Source organism: Manis pentadactyla, chromosome 17 (genome assembly GCF_030020395.1).
Source record: "Manis pentadactyla isolate mManPen7 chromosome 17, mManPen7.hap1, whole genome shotgun sequence".
Classification (NCBI taxonomy): domain Eukaryota; kingdom Metazoa; phylum Chordata; class Mammalia; order Pholidota; family Manidae; genus Manis; species Manis pentadactyla.
In genome coordinates, this window is record NC_080035.1 from 58,758,928 (window position 1) to 58,782,870 (window position 23,943).

At 41.5% G+C, this 23,943-nt stretch overlaps 1 protein-coding gene across 1 annotated transcript; it reads right to left on the bottom strand.

Annotated features, from left to right (window-relative positions):
* Positions 1-2,220: 2,220 nt before the first annotated feature.
* On the bottom strand, positions 2,221-23,627 carry SLC10A2 (solute carrier family 10 member 2). Its single transcript, XM_036893893.2, has 6 exons — positions 23,011-23,627; positions 16,581-16,699; positions 12,357-12,445; positions 11,141-11,316; positions 9,080-9,237; positions 2,221-4,357 (listed from the first exon to the last, which is right to left on the bottom strand). The coding sequence occupies exons 1-6, from the start codon at positions 23,385-23,387 to the stop codon at positions 4,227-4,229; spliced, it is 1,050 nt and encodes a 349-aa protein (XP_036749788.2). The 5' UTR covers positions 23,388-23,627; the 3' UTR covers positions 2,221-4,226.
* Between the last annotated feature and the right edge of the window lie 316 nt (positions 23,628-23,943).

Genomic DNA, 23,943 nt, shown 5'->3' on the forward strand with positions numbered 1-23,943 from the left:
AATACAATTTTGAAAATACTGAATGTTTTTAAGTAAATTGTCACATCACTTTTAAATGCGCCCAGTGGAACCTGCATATCTCAGGTATGATGCCCACAGTCAATTAAAAAAATACAGACAAGTTCTGCTTGGGAATTTCACATTGTTTTCCTTTTTGCTTAAATTTATGTTTTAATTCCATTCCCACACTACAGTTTTATTCTAACGTAAGGCATTCCTGAACAATTGAAATTCCACAGGTCTGTGGATGAATATTATGACATTTAGCCCTGTGGTCAGTAGTTCATCGCTTGCCAGCCGTGTGATACTGAACTAGTTACGTAACTGTCTGTGCCTGAGTTTCCTCATTTGTGAAAGAAGGGGACATATTATAATCCGTCAGAATTGTTGTAAGGACTCAAGAATTGTTGAAATGAGTTTACCTGTGTGCAGAAATTGAAGGAAGCCTGGAGTGCAATAAACCCTATAAATCTTGCTGTCATCGGTAGACTGAGATAGGGCTCAGCATCTATTTTTTTCATCTTTTTTTGTTTTTATAGATTAAGTGCTGATCAACCTTGTTTCACATAAAGGGGTAGATGACAATGGAGGGACTTTTGATATAGATTGTCCCTCAAATTTGGACTCCTTTCAAGTTACAGGATAAAAAATTCGCAGCGGTCTCTTATCAAAATGTGTTTTTAATGCAAGGTTGACAACTTGATGGGTCTCTCTTATTTTGTGGAAAGCAAAGAATTAGAAACACCTGTTTTTCAAAATGCTTCTGGAGCTCAGGCTGTTCATTGTCTCAATTTCTAGGAAGTACATTACAAAAGGCTTTCTGAGACTTGTCAGATAGCTCTTAAACCCTGTTACTCTTTCACTGAGAGGCTTCAAATTTAACTCAGTAGTGGGTTGGGGAAAATGGAATACATTTCCCTGCTACATCCTGGCCAACTAATTTTTAATCAGCTTTATTAGTGGTATAACTGGCATAGAATAAAATCCACCAACTCTAAGTGCACAGTTCTATGCATTTTGACAAATGTTTAAAGTTGTGTCACCACTACTGAAATCATGAGTTAGACTATTTCCATCATCCCAAAATGCTTCCTCATACCTTTGTAGTCAATTCCCTCGGCAGGTTCCTGGTCCCTGATCTTCCTGTTACTGTGTTTTACTTTTAGCAACTGTGTAAATATCTAGGAGTGAGATTGCTGAGTGATATAGTTAGCGTGTGTTTAACATTATAAGAAACCAAAAACTGTTTTTGAAAGTGACTGTACCGCCAGAAATCTAGCATAGTTATTCTTTATGTCCTTGTCAATTGTTGCTACCATTGGTAATTTTTCATTTTAGCTATTTTATTGGCATGTACCTCATTGTTGTTATAATTACATTTTCCTAACTGTTAATGTTGTTGAGAATCTTTCATGTATTTATTTGCTGTTGCCGTGTGCTTATTTGCATTATTGCCATTCTTTGTGGATGTTTGCTCAAATTTTTTGCTCATTTAGAAAACTGAGTTGCCTTCTTATTATTGAGTTGTAAGAGTATTTATATATTTTAGATCAGTTAGTTTTATAAGATGCCTTTTATATTATCATGTTTTAAATATATTTGGACAATTTCATGAACTTCTAGGAGTATCCATAGCATAGTTTGAAGACCCTTGTTCTAACTAATGCAATTTTTGAAGGGGTAAATGCTTGCGAGGCAAGGGGATGTCAAATATCCTAATAAGAGAAATTGTTCCTGCTGGCAGAGTGTACCAGTTTTCTAGAGGGTGAGCAAGGTGATGTCTTTGAGTAGTCAAGCGAGGTTCATCTTCTGAATTTCTTCAGTTCTCGTGGTGAGATATTTTACTGCATGAAGACCATGATTAAGGTGTCTCTGTCCTTCCCTGTCTCTCTCTAAACATATACATAGAAGGTGGTGGTAGCACACATAATAGTTTTATTATTATTTTAAATCAGCTATCATTGTCACACTCTCTTTAGAGTCTTTGATTAATGTTCCCCCAGTATGATTTTCTTGGGGAGAACCTCAACCTGTATCCGTGGGAGACTTAATTATTAGAGTATTTAATTAAGAGTTACTTTCAGGCACTTTTCAAAACACAATTGAACAGTTGAGAAACTCCACCTTATTTGTATCTCTAGACATTGAGCAGTGAAGAAATCTTGACAGTTGTCACAAAGACTCAAAAAGACCAAACATTACAAAAATTATTCTCATTTATTCAAGCCTTTAAAATAAAACACTCATTTAATATGATACTCACAGAGGCAATAAAATACATAATTTAATCAGCTTTTCAAACTCATTTAAAAATAGAGAGCTGTCATTTAAAAAAGCTCAGCTATTTTTCTTCCCTATAGCACATTAGGGAAAAAAACCACAATCCACAAGATACCACATCATGTAGGAAAGACAAGTTCTGTCTCTCACACATCTGTGGATCAACAGGGAGGGAAGAACTGCTTGCTACAGCTGCTGGCATCCTGGCCCTTGACTTTGGGTGTGTTGAAATTATGATGCAAATTCACAGTATGCCTTTACACACCTGCCTGTCTTCTGTGTGACGGGGGAAGTGTAGGTGGTGCTTAACAGACAGACTGAAACTCTTGCTTTTGCACCACTAGAAGCATAATCTTTAACACTCCCTAAAAAGAAAATCTGTTCCACCTCACCCCTACCACCTCTGAATAAAAATCCTTAGCTGCTTTTAATATATTTATTTAATGATGGAGAAATACAGGAGCCCTATTCAATTGTAAATGTGAAGGTTGTATAAAAAGGTATGAATGCTAGGACATTGAAAAACAGAATCCCTTGACCCGCTACTGAAAGCTAAGGTCAGAGCTGGTGTTCCTGTTCCTGTAGTGGGGAGGACTCCCGGCGGGGTCTGACCCCAAACAGAAAGGGCCCTCTGGGACCAAACGTTTGAAAGGGAGTCTTTGAGGCAGTGCAGATGTCCAAGTGGGAAATGGACCTAAATCAGTGACCTGAGTTAAGGATAGACCCTCATCTTGCTGCAGAATGAGGGAGAGGAAATGAAGTCAGACTCATAATGGAGCGACCAGCACTTGGCTGGTGGTCCCTCCTGGCCGCTGCACCCCGCTTGCTTCCTCCTGTCACCCCTGCTTACCACATCATGGACTCACTTGGCAATGCTTTCCTACTTCAGGGCCCTGGGAGTGTCCTTGTCCTCCTCAAATCCTGATTAACACCACCCCCATGGCTCTCGGACTCCCTCCCTCTTGCCATACTCACTTCTGCACATCTACTTGACTCTAGTCACGCATTTCCAGTGCACTTCTGTTATTTGTGCTTTTCTATATATTTCCTATTCTCTCCCATTGGATTGAATTCACCCGCTAGAGTAAAGGTGTTTCTTCCAATACTTCCGTTATCTTTGTGCCTCCTGCCACATGCCTGCTGTGGGGCTTCCTAGGAATGGAGCAGTGATCGTATTAGTCAATGTGAATCTGCCACATGCAGGCAAATCTCGAGAAAGTCCCTCTGCAGACCTTGAAAAGCTCTTTCAGTCTCCCCTAAAAAATCTAGTGGGTGTCACTGGACTCCTGAGGCAGAGCAACCAATGTACAATATCACTGATGAGTTATGGGCTTGATTTTAATTTGGTTATTGAATTCTATCTGGTATTTTTCTCTTATTTGCTTTTGGACTGTCCTTGGAGAAGGCTAATTTCTTTATAAACACGGGAAGTCAGATATTTGCCCATGTTATACTACAAAGTTGTACAAATAAATAGCTTGCAATGTTTTCAAAATAATGTCAGTGGAAGACATTCATTTCAATCTTTTTACAATCATAAATATTGGAGACGATCTTGCTCACTTTGTAATAATAACTCACTGCATCTATTTTAACATCCAGAAGTCAGGTTCTCCTCTCTGGGTTATGAGGTCCTGGATAAGAATTTGTGCTCAGGAGTTATGAGGTTCTCAGTGTTATCTATGTTAGATTTAGTCTGAGATTTGAGGACATTTTGGGAGCATATTTCAAGGACAGTATATTTAACATATATACATAGATATATATAAATATTTGTCATGTTACATATTTGGACCACCAGTCACTCGATACCAATGTGTGGATTCAATTGGAATTTAAACGTTCACTTTCACCTTTTTTTCTGCCAAATATCCCATCACAACAAATAATTCAGTATTGTTGCGGCCGAAGCATGTTCTTTAGAATTCCTTTTGTCCTCTAGGCGTCTACTTCTCATCTGGTTGGAATCCTCCATTCTCCGTGTAGACGGGTTGCGTGGAGACTATTTCTTTCTCTTTGCTCCCCTCTAGAAATTCCGCTTTGTTTTCCCCACAGTATTTCTTGTATGCCACGTAAACTAGAAAACAACACACAGGCGCTGAAGCAAATGTCATCATGATTAGCTGCAAACGTACTCTGGACAGTGATTTTAACCTACGGCTCAAAAAGCAGTTTGCACGTAGCTGGAGGCTACGAGGAGAAAGCCACGTGCATTCTGAGTTCCAAGGAGAAGGGGGCGAACACACTCCAGGGAGACCCTGCACACTGCTGTCAGGGTTACTTGCTCACATGAATCCTGCAGAAGCAGCACGGCAGGTGCTCCTCGTAATAGCAGCGAGCAGTTGTCTGGACCCTACTGTCTCCCAGGTGGTGCGGTCCTCACTAAACGTGCTGCCTGAGAAGTGCGCTGTCCAGCACCCTGGTCTGTGTGGGAATGGGAGTAACCCCCATCTCTCCCTGCCTTCCCTCACTCCTTCCCGCGAGGGGGATCCGCGCGCAGCCTTCCTCTCTCCGGCAGAGCTGCCGGTCTCTCCCGGCAGCCGTTTCTCGGCATATTTTTGAGGTCGGCCCACCTGGACAGACGGCCCTGCACCGGGACAGCTGCAGTTCTGCGGGTCTCTGTGCACGCCCGTGTGAGGCGGGGAGAGAGTTGGGATTAACACGCCCATTTATTTGCACTTTTGAGTCATATTTTCTAATTCAGTTTATCTCTAATAAAAGTGCCATTTTCTTATATAAATATATTTTTTAGATTTTTTTCCTTCTAAATTGGTTCCGAAGTCAACAGGGGAAGAGAAGGTATTACTTATTGGAACCCTCAAATTCCAATATCTTATACTTAAAGTTGGTATAATAATATTGTCTATCGTATAGGGCAATTGCAGACATTAAATGAGATAAAATAGTCAAGTGCCAGCATGGCTCCTGGAGAACAGTAAGCGCTCAGTAAACGTTAACGATCATTATCGTGTGCAGCTGAGAGAGACGGGGGCCTGCTTCACAGATCTCAGTATGCCAAGATTAATATCTCCTTGGAGTAGTCCCTGCACACCTAGTAATTAATTTTGAAGCCACTGAGTTACTGAAACTATTGACTGGGCTTGTGGTTAATTAAAATACCCAACACTTTTATTATAAACTGTTTTGAGCTGAGGCTCCCTCAACTTCTATTTACACCACTGATTTTATTTAACTAAATGGTTGGTTTCATCCCTCCCTCCCTCCCTCCCTCCTTCCCTCTCTCCCTTCCTTCTTTCCTTGTACTTTTCTCTCTCTTTCCCTTTCCTTCCCTTCTTTCCTTCCTTCCTTTGTTCCCCCAGACAGTTGGACTTCTAATCCCTTCCCCAAAATATGTTTCCAGGCATCACATATAAAGATGTCTTCCTTGTTTTCACTCTTACTGCTAATACTGCAGGAAAATATACGAACAATACTAGTGCCCACCTTTCTATCATTCTTTACCTTATTTATTAACCCCTTTTGTGTTAGTTATTCAGCTGGTAAATCTACTTGATTGTTCTATCAACAAGTCTACTTCCTTTGGCTTGTCTTGTAGACATTACTAGCTAATTATTGGAAAAATCTCAAAGTGCACCAAACTGGGTATCTCTCCATCGTACAAGAAAGCAGGGTAATTAAGCCATGGGCCACTGTCTCCTGCACCAGTGATAAATCAATGGAACATTTCCAGTGGTTCCAGAGAGTCCCATTCTAGAAAGGAAAACTCTGCTTCCAGAACGACTTTCGAGATGGAGCTTGATTAGCATGGGCAAGTTGGATACCTACTGGAGCTAAGAAAAAGGTAAAACCAAGCTCAAACAAAACTGAACCTCCAGGCACTTTACAATTTAACTTCACATTATTTTTAACATTTACCCTTACAATCCCCCTTACAATGTCACAAAATTTAAGATAGTGATCTTTATTTAAAAGAAAAATGGAACTTTGGAAGAAGTGAAACTGTCACTATTTGCAGATGACATGATATTACACATAGAAAACCTTAAGGCCTCACCAAAAAGAACTAATAACTGGATTCAGCAAAGTTGCAGGATACAGAATTAATACACAAAAATCTATTGTGTTCCTATATACTAACAATGAACAGGCAGAAAGTAAAGTTAGGAAAAAATTTCATTTACAATTGCATTGAAAGAATAAAATACCTAGAATAAACCTAACCAAGGAATTGAAAGACATGTGCTCTGGAAACTACAAGACAGCCATGAGAGAACTTACAAAAGATGCAAATAGATGGAATTCTATCCCCTGCCCATGGATAGGACATATTAATATTGTCAAAATGGCCATCCTGCCCAAAGCAGTTACAGATTCAGTACAATCCCTATAAAAATACCAACAGCATTTTTCAATGACCTAGAACAAATCGTTCTAAAATTCATATGGAAACACAGAAGATCTCAAATAGCCCAAAGCGATCCTGAGAAAGACAACAAAGCTGGGGAGGTTACACTCCCTGACTTCAAGCTCTACTACAAACCCACAGTAATCAAAACTGTTTGGTACTGGCACAAGAACAGACCCATAGACCAGTGGAACAGAATAGAGAGCCCAGATACAAACCCACGCATATGTGGTTAATTAATATATGATAAAGGAGCCATGGACATACAATGAGGAAATGACAGCCTCTTCAACAGCCGGTGTTGGCAAAACTGGACAGCTACATGCAAGAGAATGAAACTGGATTATTGTTTAACCCCGTACACAAAAGTAAACTTGAAATGGATCAAAGACCTTAATGTAAGACATGAAACCATAAAACTGTTAGAAGAAAACACAGGCAAAAATCTCTTGAACATAAGCTTGAATAACTTTTCCTGGACACATCTCCCCAGGCAAGGGACACAAAAGAAATGAACAAGTGGAACTACATCAAACTAAAAAAGTTCTATACAATGAAGAATATCATCAACAGAACAAAAAGGCAACCTATAGTATGGGAAAATACATTCATAAATGATTTATTTGAAAAGGTTTTAACATCCAAAATATATGAAGAACTCATATACACCTAAAAAACAAACAACCTGATTAAGAAATAGGCAGAGGACCTAAACAGATACTTCTCCAAAGAAAAAATACAGATGGCCAACAGGCACTGAAAAATGCTCCACATAGCTAATCATCAGGGAAATGCAAAACAAAACTACAATGAGATACCACCTCACAACAGTTAGAATGGCCACTATTCAAAAGACAAGAAATAACAAGTGTTTGCAAGGATGTGGAGAAAGGGGAACCCTCCTACACTCTTGGTAGAGATGTAAATTGGTGCAGTCACTGTGGAAAGCAGTATGGAGTTTTCCTCAAAAAACGAAAAACAGAAATACCACTCAACTCAGTAATTCCTGATTCAAAAAGGTATATGCATCCCTATGTTTATCACCATATTATTTATAATAGCCAAGATATGGAAGCAACCTAAGTGTCCATCAAAATATGAATGGATAAAGACGTGGTACATATACACAATGGAATATTATTCAGCCATTAAAAAAAGAAATCCTGTCGTTGCAATAGCATGGATGGATTATGCTAAGTGAAATAAGTCAGGTGGAGAGAGACAAATACCATGTGATTTCACTTACTGGTGGAATATAAAAAACAAAACAAAACAAACAAAACAGCAGTAGACTCATAGACACTGAAAAGTGACTGGTAGTTACCATGGGGGAGGGGTTGGTGTGGATGGCTGGGGAGGGTGATGGGGGGAAAAGGGGCACAAAAATCTCAACCATAATATAAGTTGGTCATGGGAATAGTAGTACAGCATGGAGAATATAGCCAATGATTCTGTAACATCTTCCTGTGCTGACAGATAGTAACTGTACTAGTGGGGTGAGAATTTAAGGTTATGGGTATCTGTTGAACCCCTATGTTAAATATTTGAAACCGATATAAGATTGTATATCAATGATACTTCAATAAAAAAAAGGAATGTAAAGTTGAAATCTGGATTAGGTAGGTGGATTGTGTCAGTGTCATTATGTCATTTTCCTGTTTATTATACTCTGGTTATGTCAGATGTCACTGTTGGGGGAGTCTGGGTGTATGGTACCTGGGATGTTTCTGTACTTTTTTTTGCACATTGCTGTGAATCTCTAATTATGTTGAAATAAAAAGTTTGAAGAAAAAGGAATTCTTACCAAAAAAAAAAAAAAGAATTTAAAAATAGAGGTTGTTAAACATCATCAGGACTTGGAAAACAAAATGCAAGACAAATTTCAACTAGAGTAAGACCTAGTAGGTGGGAAGGGCTAATGGACCAAAGCTCTATGATTTTTACTATAATATCAGAGTATCTAATATCAGAATATCACACATACACACATATCTGTTTTTCAATATAACTCAGCCTGATAAATATGCTTTGTATACCAATTTTCTGATAAATAGTCTATATTTACAAAGCATATCAAGATGATGTTTTGAAAAAAATGACCAGTTCCAGTTTCCTGGAGGCATATAAAAAGGCACACAGTAAAATGGTTCTAACAAGTTAATGATGCCTCCTTAATTAGTGAGGAAAAGAAAGTCAGTGGAAAGAACCAATCTCCATTATTATTTGCTTAAAAAAATTCTTTGCTAGAGACTTTTGGTAAAATCACAATCTTTTTATCAGCAGTTAGGAAGCCATGATAATATTATAGGTGGCTTTTCCCACCCATTTATTTAACTGCCAGAAAAAGGGAATTTTTAAAAATGCCGTATTAGCAATGTCAGGATTTCTCAAAGATGAACAGTGTAATAAAATGTGATTAGCATGATTCCTTACTTCCTAAGAATATTGCTGCGAAGAGGAGCTGGAAAATGCTATAGATGAGCGGGAAGGTAAACACGAGATTGAGCTCCTCTTGGGTGAAGGAGAGCTGGACGATGGTGGAGCACAGCTGTGTGTTCTGCATCCCTGTTTCCAAAGCAATTGTTCGGCACCTACAAGAAATGTTAAGAGAATATATGCTTTTGTTTCTTGTTTCCTTTGCTTTGTTGTTGTATAACTTTTAATGTTATACAGCAATAATCTTCTTTAAATGCAGATACAATGAGAACAAGTACATATGTGTGTATGTATATCTACTTTTAATGTATATATTTGCTTAATATATACTTTCATTTATATTGAATAAGTATATGACTTATTAGAATCTATTAACATGTTATGTGTAATGTGAATATTTTCTTTCTCTCTGTATATATACATATGCATAGATAAAATCTTGCCCTTTTACGATTGCTATGATGAGAAAATGGATATAAAGCTCTGTAAATGTTAAAAAGACATATGCACACAAAAGTCACTGTTGTTGTTTTCTCTTTTTCACATTTAAAAAAATTGGAGATAACAATTTTTTGTCCAAAGAACAGCAACTAGCTTATTTTGCCCCTGAGTAGTGAGATATATGTGCATCTATATAGTCTACATATGTGTGTGTACATATACATATGTATATTTATGTATACACACATAGACACAGAGAGAATATTTGTATTAACATACTATTTATTAATAAGCATTATTTCTAGTAAGTAGTATTTATTAATAAGTATAATTAATAATATTCAACATACATTAAAAGCAGATCTATATATATGAATTTGTGTTAGTGTTAATTTATGTTGATGTTCAATAAATGGCCAAAGGGATTCATTTCACTCTTAAATTATGTCCTTGGTAACAGTGCAGAGCACAGAGCGGGGGCTGAGAAAATACTCAAGACAGAGTGTTAGTTATAGTTGTTTTATTGTTAAATTGGTTGTTTTTCTGATTTAACCTTGATTAAAAAAAACCTGCCAGGTAGGTGCCACTGATCCTATTCTGCACATGAGAAAAGTCAGAGAGAGTGAGGGCCTGGCATGAAGTCCCACAGCTGGTAGCTGGTAGGTCAGAGTGCAAGCCCAGGCCCACCTGGCTCACAGGTGGCTCTCTTTCCACCAAGCACCCAAGGCGCGCCTCTCTGCGAATCGCATACGTGCCCCAGCTCCTACACCTGCTCTCTTCTCTGCCTGTTCATTTAGATAGGCTGGTAGGAAAGTAAATGCTTATACTCAGCACCAAACCCACAAATGCTAAACCCAGATCTCATAATCAGCACTTTGGACGACAAGTTCATCCTGTTGCTGTCTGGGGGAGCTCTCGTATCTTCCAAGCCACCTGACCACTCTGGGTGAAGTTACTCTGCTTGGAGCATCAGGCTGCAACGCTATGGAAGCGCTCACTCTGCCCTGTACGGGAAATGGTCCAGAAGAATTTCAACAAAAGAGGCTGTATTTTTCTTTTTGGGTGACTTCATTGGTTGAGGAATTAATGAGTCTATTTATGATGACATTCAGAAATAGGTTGAATGTTATTACAGAGGAAAGATTTTGAATTTGTCATCAGTATTTGCAGTTGTTATGGGTTGAATTGTGTCCCCTGAAAGGCATATGCTGAAGTCTTAACACCCACGACATCATTTGAAAATACAGTGATTGCAAAGAGCATTTGTCAAGATGAGGTGATTAGGGGGGACTCTAATCCAGAAAGACTGGTGTCCTTATAAAAAGGGGAAACTTGGACGCAAGGATGCACAGAAGCAAGGCAATATGAAGAGGGAGAAGATGGCTGTCTACCAGCCACGGGGAGAAGCCTGGGGCCGATCCCATCTTGCATTCCTCAGAAGGTACCGATCTTGCTGGCTCTTTGATTTTGGACTTCTAGCCTTTTGAACTGTAAGACCATACATGTCTGTTGTTAAAGCCGCCTCATTTGTGGTGCTTTGTTACAGCAACTCTTGCAAACAAATGCCATAAGTATTACAGAAGAAATTTCCCAGTCCAGTTTACCAAAACGCCATACCTGTCCCAGGACTGACCAGCTATTCTAGCTAGAAAAAAGCCCAGGCAGTAACCGGCCACAGGAAATATGGTTCCTAAGATCCACAGTTTGGGGGCGATGATCCAGGCACTTTGGTACAGCACACCGCCGACCACAGCTATGAGCACGATAAGGATTGCACCTGCAATGGACCCGATCTGGAACAGAGACATAAGCAGACCCAACAGTCATGAAAATGGAGTCACCTCCCTGTGTATCCCTCACCTGATGGCCGAGTCCAACCAACAGAAACCCTGGTGCTTGGCCCACATTTCCGTGTTTAAGAAAACACTAGGACATACAGTGTCCACACTCAGCCTGAGGAAGATGATATTCTAGCTTGCAAATTAGCCTTGTCAGAGCGGAAGGAGACGTACCCAATAAGAACTACAAGACTTGGTTTCCAGATGCAAATTTTCCTGCTCCCCTTTCTTTGGTAAATCATGAAACTTCTCTTAGTCTTAGCTTCTTCATGTAATTGAGGATAAAATCTTGCCCTAGTCACCTTCTAAAGATTTTTTATGATAAGGAGAAAATGGCTATAAAATGATAAAACCTAACAAGGCATACGCCAACAAAGTCTTCACTGTTATTGTTTTTCTCTTTTCACATTTGAAAACACCCATTTTTTTTGTCCAGAGAAACCAAGAACAAGCTTATTTTGCCCCCTGACTAGAGGAATATGTGTGTGTCTGTGCCTGTTTATACCATTTTTATCCATACCCATATCATCTAGTTAACATAGAGTTGATGAAGGCAGTGAATGGTTACTAATTATATATATATATATATATATGTATTTGCATATGTATGTATAGAATCATCCGCCAATTGCCAGGCACTGAACTGGCCATATGGATTCAGAGCTAAGAAAGATTTGATTTTCTTTCTAGGTACATTTTATAATACAAACCCATGTAATAGAGATCAGAGCTAAGAGGTGTTGGGAGTATAGAGTAGAGTAAAATCAAGAGGTGATGTTTGAACTGGGTGTCTCGAAGGGTGGGTAGAAATTTGCCTTGTAGATGCGACAGGGAAAGGCCATTCTAGAAGACTGGACTGCACATCTAATAACTTTAAGTCCCCCTAGAAGGGGCCTTACAATGTGAGAAAACCAATTTTGTAGCTGGAAAGACCTGTCATTTCAATTCACAGTGTAAAACTTGAGATGGGGCGGCCTCCGGTACGGGACACATACCTTAAGTATGATCTTGGCTTGACGGGGCCACTTGTGATTAACAAACATTCCAACGGAAACAGGAACAACAAGAGCAACCAAAGATGTACCTACAAATGACAGAAGAGCAATTGATCAACAGAACACATGGCACAGGAAAGAGGACGATGGGTAGCAGTCAGAAAGAGGCCTAGGTAGTACCGTCAGTCTTCCTTCTCGAATACACAAAACAGAGTTGAAAAAAAACCCAAAACTCTTCTTTACCAATTTCAGTAAATAATGTAATGCTACTGGGGAACTGGGGAGAATTGATAATATTGTTGACATAAATCCTTCCCCTAAATCCTGGGTTAATATTTTAGAGTTCCTTATTACTGCCAAGCAAGATCTTTCAGTTTCAGTTTGTCGGAATCTTGGCTTATTTGGTCTTTGAATCTTTATAGCCTTGGAAAAATAGTGTGTGTTTGTGTGTGTGTTCCTGGGGAGTACACAGATACCTTACATTTGTCTGTTACTTCAAGGTGATGGAAAGAAAAGATAAAGTTTAAAATTCTCCAGGCATCCTGTGGGTTAATGGTTTCCAGATAAAAGACTGACTTCAGTTATTCAAATCTACCGCAGAGAGGTGAGAGAATAGGTTGAAAAGGCAGGCTTTAAATTTTCCATGAGATAATATATTTGGTGACCTCTCAAGCAATTATAATTCTTTGCAGGAACGTGCTCACCCAGCCAGACAAAAGAGCCATACTTCAATTTCACCGTGTTAAATTTACTGCTGTTCTCGTGACATGTGGTTTGTTTCTCCATATTACTGGACACCCACTTGTCCAATAGCTGCTTTTATATAATACGGCACCAGCAACTTCTAACTTCTCATGGGCTGTGTATTTCTCAAACTTCCTTCTAAAGCAGTAGGAGAAAGGGGAATCGAATAATGGGATTCTGAGAGCTGATGTTGCTTAGTATTGGAGTAGATTGAACTAGGCCTGGAGAACAGACTCGAGATTCCGGGGCTCTAAATATGAATTTAAAATGAATATAGTAGTGATGAAAATGTAATTTCTTTGTAGCCTTCTGGCCCTCCTGGCAATATAAGCATCAGCAGTTATTTTTTTCCTGGAAATTACTCAATGGGATTCAGGACTGGCTATGGCTACCAAGGGCACAAAAAAGCAAATGATGGGGAGGAGAGAAGACATGATTTGGGACAGAGTCATTGATGGAGGTACTGCTAGAGCCCCCAGAAAAATCCCCTTTGGTATCCTTCCATGCTGTTCCTCTGCGGGGAGACTTCCTACCCTGGATAATTTAGACCATTTAGACTCTTCCCTAAATTATGTGAAGTTTGCAGGCCTGAAATTAAAACCATCATGATATGAATTGATTGTACAATGGCAGCTTAAATCTTGGTGCAAATACTATGCTTGGAAGATAAGTGTAGTTAGGTTTTGGTAAAATATGTTTTACACATTGGATCTGTGAAAAGGCAGCCTATCCCCATGTTTGGTTTCCCTGCTAAGAGTCTTTATGTCTTTGGGGCAGCCCAAGACTGCAAGATAAACACACCAGCAGCCCCACCTGGCCAAATCTATGGCAGGATGGGGTTCCCTCTCCTGACCAGGTGAGACCAGATGAAGTTTTTCTGGGACTTGAACTTGACCGGTTGCCCTTCTTCATGTTCTGAGTGTGTGGCCCTTGCTTGGCCCTTGTGAGCTCATAATGCTTTCCTCTTCAGGGGGCTACAGTCTCTTTTCCTCCCACAGGCTCTGTTGTCCTTAGTCCTCACATGCCTGGGCTCTGTGTCTAATTACGAGAAAGCACCTGCTTATAGTCACACCATCTGAACCATAACTTTGGCTCTCATCAAGGTCACACAGCAGATATGGGAAAAAGGAAAGGAGGAAAGAAAAAAAAGAGAATTAAAGAGAGTGGGAATGGGGTCACAGTGGAACTTGGAGCCAGCAGGCTCAGAGCTGAATCTCAGCCACAAACGGCAGCTGTGCAAGTCATTCACCCGGTCTGCTCCTGGTTTCCCCGTTTGTGAAATGTGTGGAATTATGTCTGTCTCACAGGCTGTTGGGAGAATTAGATGGTGAAGTGGATCTACAGTGCATGATACTAGGTGTTCCCAAATGCAAGGCAGAGAGGCCCGGGAGCTGTGCCTCACTGCACTCCGTATTCAGTGACACCAGCTGGGCAGGACTCGCCTCTGCCCTGATGTCAGCATCTGCAGGGGCTCAGCCGTGTTTACTGAATCGTCAGTGCATGGTGGGCACCCTGTGGAACCTGTACCAAGCAGTCCTGCCCACAGAGCTACTGGAAACCAGACCAGGGGCCTGTTTCCGGCCCCTTGGTCATCTTGGGCAAACTAAACAGTTACCCTGAGCCTCATTTCCTAATGTAAAACATACTGATTTATCTTGTGAAGTAATCTGGTTGTTTTCTACATTAAAGGACTAGAAAAACCGATAGCAAAAAGGTTAGGTTGGAAAATAGGCCTGGGCACAATGGTGATTCAACAGTTAATATGTTTGTTTTTCAAACTCACATTTTAAAATGTTTATCTTTTGGTCATCTCTCCTATTTTCATTCTGCTCTGGCCTCTTTTATGATGACCTTCTCCTCCACTGAGGTGTTAATTATTCTTTCTACTTTCTCTTCCTATTAAAATGTATTCACATTGAAGGATGTGCTGTAAGTCGCTCACACTAGTTAGAATCACCCAATATTGCCGTGGGGCATTTTCCAGAAGGGAATAAGTAAAGACGAGACTATTAAAGGCTTAAATTCTTTTCTTAAGCATATGGAATTTATATATATAATATATATATATATTTATAATAGCTGTAATATGTACATATAGAATTAAAACTCCTCATTCAGCAGATGGGTCCTTTGAGAGGCCTGCAGTGCACACCCCTCAAGCAAATGGCGCGCTTTAACTCAAACGAAGGTGTCCTTCCAGGGCGCAGCCTGGGAGTTGAGCAGCATGAGGCACAGGCAGGTGGCTGTGCAGAGTCTGGGAGATCACATCTGATATGAATGAGCTGCCTGTGGTCAGCAGAAGGACCTTGTCTAGGGAAATTCCATACTGAATAGGCTGTGCCCAGGAGAACCCTTTTTTTTTTTTTTTGGTCTAATGGCCACGGTGGGAGTGGGGAGAGCAGAGACTGTCTGAAAACGGTGCAATACAGACTGTCCCCAGTTAGTGTCCCAAAAGCCTGTTCCAGTTCAGCTGCCCCCAGAGAATGTTTTATCACAGAAACCATCTTAGAAATGGAAGGGATTTCACATGCCATCCGGTCAGCGTCCATGCCGACCTTCACACACATCCTCTGCGCCGCCCCTCAGCCTTTGCGTGCCGGCTCCCTTCGTGGGACGCCACACCTCCCTGGGGCAGCCGATCAGGGACACGTGTGCCTCCAAGGTCAGCTGATAAAAAACACTGTTTCACTTGTGACACACCTGCTGGTTGGCCCTAATGTACTATTTCCTCCTACACCTCATCTTTACGATTATAGTTCTACAGAAGACACCTGCGAAGGCCAGGAGCTGTCTTGTCTTTCCCCTGCCCTATGATACACCGATGATGAAATCTCCCTTCATCACCTATTCTTCTGGAAGTAGGAAACAAGCCGCTTTGGGATGGGGATGAACACCTGGGAGCTGAAATGAGTGGAGACAGAGTCTTACCTAGTAAATGTAACTCCTGGGGCATGATACACAGACTGCTGGTAAACCAACCCAGGTGAGTGTAATAAACAGCAGGTTTCCTCTGGTAGTTTCCTGTCACTCTCATGATTGCTTACTAGGTGCCCACGTTTTAAATCGTTAGTGGCATGTCTTCTGTATTCCTTCCGTTTGACTGTTTGGGAGGAAGCTGTTGTCCCCGTGGACCAGCTGTGTTGTGGGCTAAGGAAAGGACGGCGCCTCCTCCCAGGCACCAGCTGCTCTGGCCTCCTTGGGCCCGGACAGCTGTGCCGGGGGATTCCTGAAGTCGGCCCCCCTCCCTGGTGATTTCAGTGGAGGAGAAAACAGGCTCCCCCGTGGGGTCAGATTTGGAATTTAGATTCTGCCAACCATTGTTCAAGTAGAGGTGTGACTTGGCACAGAATCTGATTGCCCGTAATTTGCCACTGGTGCAAGAGGCGAAACTAGCAGGGTCTGAGGCTGGCCTGAGACCCAGCTGGCACAAGCAGGGAGTAGGAAGGCGACATTCAGAAATCCTGTAGAGGAATGACTTACCTATGTTATCATAGGGGATTATGATCATCCCAGAGTCGACCCACATTTTGGTATAGATTAGGAGGCACAGCGGCATCATTCCCAGGGCAAGTAGCGTGGAGCATGTGGTCATGCTGATGCTGAAAGGAAATGGGCAAGTTGATATGTCCAGCTGGGTTCTCTCGGGAAGAGGCTGTTCCTTTTTCCAATTCATGCTTAGAAAGTCCTGCAAAAGACTCTCTCAAGCAGCAGCACCATCTGATCTGATGGGCAGAAATACCTGCGTGCCCACGTCTGTGCAGGGCCCATTGGGCAAAACAGTGAGACGCCTACTTGGTGTCTCTTTCTTTGTCTTCACCATCCCCCCCCCTGCACTGGTTCTTGAGGATCAGAGAAGGTGCTTAATAATTGTTTAAACTCATTATTAAACAAGAGACACAGTGCTTGGATACGCCACCCTTCAAAACTCCTACCAGAGAAGAACAATGCATTTACACCAGCCAAGACTTGGGGGGTCTGCTGTGCCCGTCTGTGTCAGGATGAGATGGGCCTCCCTGGGCCCTTGGTGGAAAATGTGTATCCATGGGAGGAAGCCTCAACGTCTTTCCTTAAAATGACAGGTCGTTGCCCCAGTGCCCCGAGCCTCAGGAAAGAAGAGGAGGCTGGCTGCAAAACCCAAAGGAAATGTGCAAGCAGGCAAGGAAGGCCTGGGTTCTGTTTCTGCTAAGAAATTTGCCAACTGTGTGTGCAGAAGAACCAGGCTCTGATACTCTTCCTGCCGAGGGCTTCTGTGTTTTAGTGAGTGGGTCTGGCTGGGTAAGCCGATTTTGCTTTTGACATGGAGGAATTAATACGGAATGATGCGACAGCAGATGGAAGAGAGGTTTGGGGTAGTGGGGCTTCCTGGTCCCTTCTAAGCACCCTGTGCGCAGGGGCACATTCCCTTTCCAGGGAACAGAGCCATTAAACGGCGGGGCCTGAGGCTAAGCCAAACTGCCTGGGTCGGAGGCAGGCATGGCCACTTTGCTACCGGGCTCTGCGTAGTTTCCTTGACTTACTTTCACCAGTTTCCTGATCTGAGTGTGACATGCAGATTATCATCACGGCCACCTCATAGACTGTGAGGGCTAGCGACCCCCAGAGTGCCAGGACTGAGAATAATGCAAGGCGCCCGTTAAAAACCAGTTACTCTGTTATCTATCCAGCCATGGTGTGTGTGTGTGTATGTGTGCATGAACTGTGTTCCAGCGTAATCAGAATCAGAAATTAGAGAAATTGTTCTGAAGACCCTATTCCCAATAGCTAAACCATTGAGACTATCAGAGTAGTAATTTTTTCCAGATATTATATTACATTCTTCAAGATTTGAAGGAAATGCTCCATTTTTTACACCCACTGCCACTCCCCCAAAATCGAAAACAACCCAGCAGCTCCCACCACAACCGGGCTACACAATGCGAAGGAAAATAGCTGGGTTAAGGAATTCCGTGTCAGTGCATCTAACTAGGCACAGTTTTGGTAAAATAAAGCGGGCGGTAGGGATCAATATTTGTCAAGGTGCTTAACTTCCCCTAATCATCTTTTTTTTTTTAAAGCCAGGAATGACCTCACTTAAAATGTGTTTAAAGGATTTAGAAAAAAGAAAATACTTGTCTTAGCAGAGCTAAAATAGTGAAACAATAACCAATGCTAGAGAACATGTGAAACATTTCTAAGTTCAATCTATTATGCTGACAGCTTAATTTAGATACAAGCTAGGATGTTGAGGCACATCCTACTAAGTTGAAGGTAGTGATTTGTTCTACTTAACATTAAAATACTGGACTTTGTAAATTATTTTCCCCCTTCTCCCTTCCTTTGCCATTCTCTTTTTCACCTCTTCACTTAAAAAATAAATGAGAATGCCCATAATAAAATCACTCCCATTCCAGGGCATCCAGTATGCGTTCCAGAGTGGAGAACACGGAAGCTGGTGGAGGAACGGGCACTGTTTATTGCCTGGATCCGAGGGAAGAGAAGGCCAGGAGTTTTTTCTTTTAAACTATGAAAACAACTCTTAGAAGGAAATCTATTTCTCTCCTTGTTTTTCTTTACAATTTCCTTATGCAAGCTTCAATTCTGAATTATTGGCAACGCAATTTAGGAAGTTGTATCATGATTTTGAGTTTGGCAAGAGCAGTTTCTTAAAGACCACGAGGAGGCACAAGACAGGAGCTGGGCCACCTCGACCCTGGGCCCCTGCAGAGGGGCAGGAGCACAGGAGGGCGGAAGTCGATTTGAACTAATACGGGAACAGTATCAAGTATCAATCCTCGAATTGAAATGGAGAACAATTCACAGATAAAAAATTTTGGGAGCAATTAGGGGAACATAGTAGCAAAAGAAAAAAAACCACTTTGCATGGAAGAAATTTGAAGTGTTATGAAGAGCATGGATGACAACAATAGAAATGCTACCATGCCTGTATATTGGAATAAGAGAAAATGTAAGGAAAGAAAAAATATCTCTTGTCTTTAATTCATGGCTTTAGCTCTTATAACTCCCAGGGAGAATTTTTCTTCTTTTTTTTCTTTTTGGAAGTGAAAGCGGTAAAGAAGAAGGTAGTGAACGTCAAGGAGTTTGATGGAGTCAGTGATAAGCAGTGCAAAAGGTTGCAATCAGAAGGGAAACACCAAGTTGCAAAGAAATGTGTACAGATGGGGCTAAAAAGTGGAGATGTGACAGGTGATAGGAATACAGCTGACCCTCAAACATCTCAGAGGTTAGGGGCACTGACCCTCCATGCAGTCAAAAATCCCAGTATAACTTTTGACTCCCCACAAACTTTAAGTACTAGTAGCCTACTGTTGACTGGAAGTCTTACCAATAATATAAACAGTGAACCCATATTTTGTATGTTATAGGAATTGTATGCTGTATTCTTATAATAAAGTAAGCTAGAGAAAGGAAAACGTTTTTTCAAATCATTCAAAATCCACTCCCAAATTTTCCAACATAATTTACTGAAAAAAACCCACACGTAAGTGGACCAAGGATTGTTTTGAGGATTAAATACACCACCAAGGCATGTAGGCTGCTTGTACTGTCTGTGACTCATAATGGTACCAAGGAAATATTAACTAGTAAGGTAAAAATAAAATGCCACGTGAGAGAAATAAAGGTTGGTCACTCTGAGGGAAAGTAAAGAAAAAGCTCTGCAGAGTTGGGTTAGTTCTCAGAGTGGAGCAGAGCTGGACATGTATGTGGTTGAAATGGGAGGCACTGCTTTGCGTTTGTGATAAGCCAGAGGGCCAGGGATCCTGAACAACTAAAATAGCAGTGAATGCTGAGTTGGAATATGAAAAATGAGGCAAATATGTAGCCAGAGAAGAAAGGGTGTGGTCAGAAAATCTAGAAACTATTAACTCTAGAGAAATAATGAAAGGGAGACTGTAAGTTGGTGGCAGTGAGAGGATTCGGGGAACCGAGGAAAGGTGCCTAGGCAGGGATCCCCCCAAGAGGAAGTCAGAGAAAGGGGAATGAGGAGGAAAAGCCCCTGCATGTGCGGCTGAGGCCGCTGCTGGGAAAGGAGAGGCTATAAATGGGGAGCTCCGGGGGTAGAGCTGACACAGAGGAGGTCCGAACTGGGGTCTCGACCACCAGCAGACTCACCTGACAACATCAGCCCTGAGACATTTGGAGCAGAAGATGCCAGAGGATAGCTAGAACAGGGGAGAACACACGTGCACAGATCAGGTGCCCGCAGCAAGTTGCCAGGCCAGGAAGGTCCCAGAAGGGGCTGACATATCCCTTGCTATAGTTCAATGAGCAAGGTGTGTCATTTTGTTAAAAGTAATCCTCTGTTATTCTGTTATATTTGTGCTTTTTTTTTTAAGTCACCAGAGATTGCAAAAGGCAATAGCTTCCCAGGTTCAGAAGAGATGATAGGGCCGGGGGATGATTTGGTTTCGTCTCTGAGAAACCATATCCAGGAAAGTCAAAGCCAGCTGGGGTTGTTGGGCTGACATTGTGTGGGATCTGTCCAGCTAGTGCCCATAGCTTTTGATGTAAACAGTCATATCCTGGCTGCCATTGCTAGAGTTCAAGTGGAAATGGAGAAGGTCAAGTTCCAGAAGTATGGAATTAGAAATATATTTAGTAGATAGGATCATATCTAAACAGATTATCATAAGACTTTAATTACCCAGGGCTCACTCCAGAACAATATCGAGTGTTAGAAAACTGTTTCCCAATAGCTGAGGTGTGACTCTCCTAATTGCTTTAAAGAAATATTTGAATGGTGTTTCCTCTAACTTATGCGATTCATCATGTTTTCATCTTACAAAGTGATAAATTTAACCTCCCGTCCATGGTTATGGGTCATTGCGATAAGCGTTGTAATTTGTTCTGCTGAAATAGAGCCCAGTCTTCTGGGTGGTTGTGTTTACAGAGCTGTTTGTCCCCTACGGTGAGGATGCAGAGGCTGCTGTGCTTCTGAGCTGTCGTCTTAGCTTTAGGTGCACACTTGCCCCCCTAGCGCCTCGTTCCCCTCCCCACTTCTTGCGCATCATCCCATGTGTTGGGAAATAACACTGCCCAGCTGTAGAGCTAGGAGAATAAGCAGGTCCTGTGGGAGGAACATTTATGAGATTAAGTGGGATTTATGCTGGGTGTGCAGAGTCTGGCTGAGGTCTGGATAGGAGAAACTTCTAGAGAGGTAGCTATTGGTCTGCAGAGGTGTTGACGTTATCCCACACTTTCTAGAATTAAAAGGAAAATTCCCAGTGCCGTACGTCCCACAAAAGGCCTTACTCTGACTTCTTCTGAAGGGTTCTTATGCCCTGATTCCGCTGGATGTTTTCCACCAAGGTTTCAGATTCTGCTTTTGGTTCTTATTTCTTAATTTTTAATAATTTTTACAGGAATTGTTATTTGAAGTAGACAGGATTACATAATCATCTCCTGCTTCAAGACAAATAAGGAGCTTTCAGATTAGATTCCTCCCGCAGAAAGGAATCCATTTCAACGGCCTAACAAGGCAACATCATACTCACTTTCCTACTTACAAAATGATTACACATGGGGCATTACGTCGGGGTGCAAGAATGTTCCATTTTGTTGATAAGTTGCAAATATTATGTAAAAGTCGCTCAGTGGAAGTCAAAGCACCATATTCCCTTTAGTTCATGGCCCTCAGCTCAGCAGGTGCTACTTCTAGAATTCTCACCTCTGTGTGCTTCTGTCCAGGTCCTGTGACTCTAAAACGACCTTACTGCTATACGATGGTTCACAGCATAACTAAATCTGAACAGTGCTTGCCATCCTGTGTTCCTTACAGGATTTTCTTTAGAGAAAAGGAAATCTATTGTAAGAAAGATACAGTATTTCCTCAAGCAAAAAACATGACATGTGAAGATACACTGTTTGTATGGCTTTTCTAAAGCTCCTGGAGAAATCAGCATCAGCCCAGCTGAGGTGGCAGGCTCCCAGGTGCCCGCTAGGCTGGGCTCAACCTGGAACACATGTTTACATTTGCAGTGGTTACATTTCTCCACTTTGAGCTTCTCTCTTTTGAGTATAGTACCTGGTGATCAACAGAGCTGATTGCTCACTATATGGTATTTAATAAGCTCACCTTCCATTAACACCTGGCTGGTTTGCAGAAGTGCATAGCTTTCACAGGAAATGAGGAATTGTGAGGGAAGGGAAAGATATTTGTCTGTTCAACTTGAAGCATTGAATTCTCAGTCTCGTCCCATTAATGCTTCGTCTTATTTCCCTTAGTTTGTTTCCAGTGCCAGTTCAGACTAGCACAGGATGACTTGGGCAAACATTGCAATTTAGATGACTCTGTGGGAAGCAGAGAAATTCTTTTCTGTTTATCTAATAGTAAGGTAAGCATAATTAAAAAAAAAAAAAGAAGCTTCTGTGTCTTTTTTTTTTTCTTTTAATGCCAGTAGAAGTGAAGCAAATGCACAAACTCTTTCTTAGGCTTTATATTGAGAAAAAGCTTGTCGAAAGAACTGGATGGATTTGGTGTTGATCATTGTCTCACTAGGTTCTAACGTATAATGAACAATCTGATTTCATGATTGCTCAGAGCTCCTCATCACTGCAAAGAAAGGTTTTTTGTTTTGTTTTTTTGTTGATAGCAACAAGGAAAAGTGTCTCAGTTGTAGCATATAGCTCAGAAAGGATTTCTTTTTTTGAAAAACTTTGGATCTTTTTCCAAAGGTATTTTCCAACTCCCTGTTAACTGAGTTAGATTAGAAACACAAATACAAAATATAACCCCCAAATTCCAAGAGCTATGGTGGCTTCCAAGGAAGGTGAGTGAATGCATTTATTCTCCCCTCTTTAATTCCTTAGTTGGATCCTAGATCAGTGGCAGCTCCGATGGGCATTCATAATGACAGAGGCTTCTGAAAAGATTAATTCCATGATAAAGTATGTGCAGGTTTAGATACCTTACCTCAGGTCCATGTCGCCATCGGCCCAATAGGCCAAGATATTGGAGGCAGTTCCCCCAGGACAGCATCCCATGATCAGCACCACTACTGCTTGGAGAGGGAGGATGTCAAAAGCCACCGACAGGACGAATCCTGTGAGGGGCATGATTCCAAACTGGCAGAGGAAGCCAATACAGATGCCCCACGGCCGCTTTATGTGCCACAGGAATTTCTTGATTTCCACATTGCATCCCATGGAGAACATTACCAAAGCCAGTAGGATGGTCAGGACGGTACTCAGGACCACACTCAGAATGGCGTTGAAATTGCCCTCAGGTACCACGCAGGATGCCCCATCGCAAACTGTCGCACTGGCCTCACAGCCCATTGGATTACTCATTGCTGGCTTTGCTGCTGAGATGGTCACAGAAGTCCAGCGAAGCACCAGTCCTCCACTCCGCACTAGATAAATAACACCTACTCCAACCACAGCAAACTTTTAAATCTTTCCTAAACATGTGTCACTTGCTGTCTCTTTTAAAAGCCATCTCAGAAAGGCCATAAAAAACAATAAGTGCTAGTACGTCAGTTTCGAGAGGTAACATTACAACACAGTACAAATTATGAATCATGAAAGTCCTGCTAACTTATTGGTCCAGACAGATAATTGTAATTAATCATTGATTGGCATGATAATGAACCGTGACATATACAAAGACCTGTGTTAATGTTTAATGCTGGGATGGTTTGTTAATAATTTCAGATAAGTGATACTTAAAATAAATTCAGACTATTGCAGAACATTGGAGGGGTTAAGCAGTAGAAAAGCATGTTGTTCACTCATCTCCATTTAAATAGGGGCTGGGGATTGGATCCTGGAGTCAAGGGTCCTGTGCCAATTGAAACTACAAAATAGTGTCAGGCTCTGAACTGGAACCCAGACCTCCAATTTACTC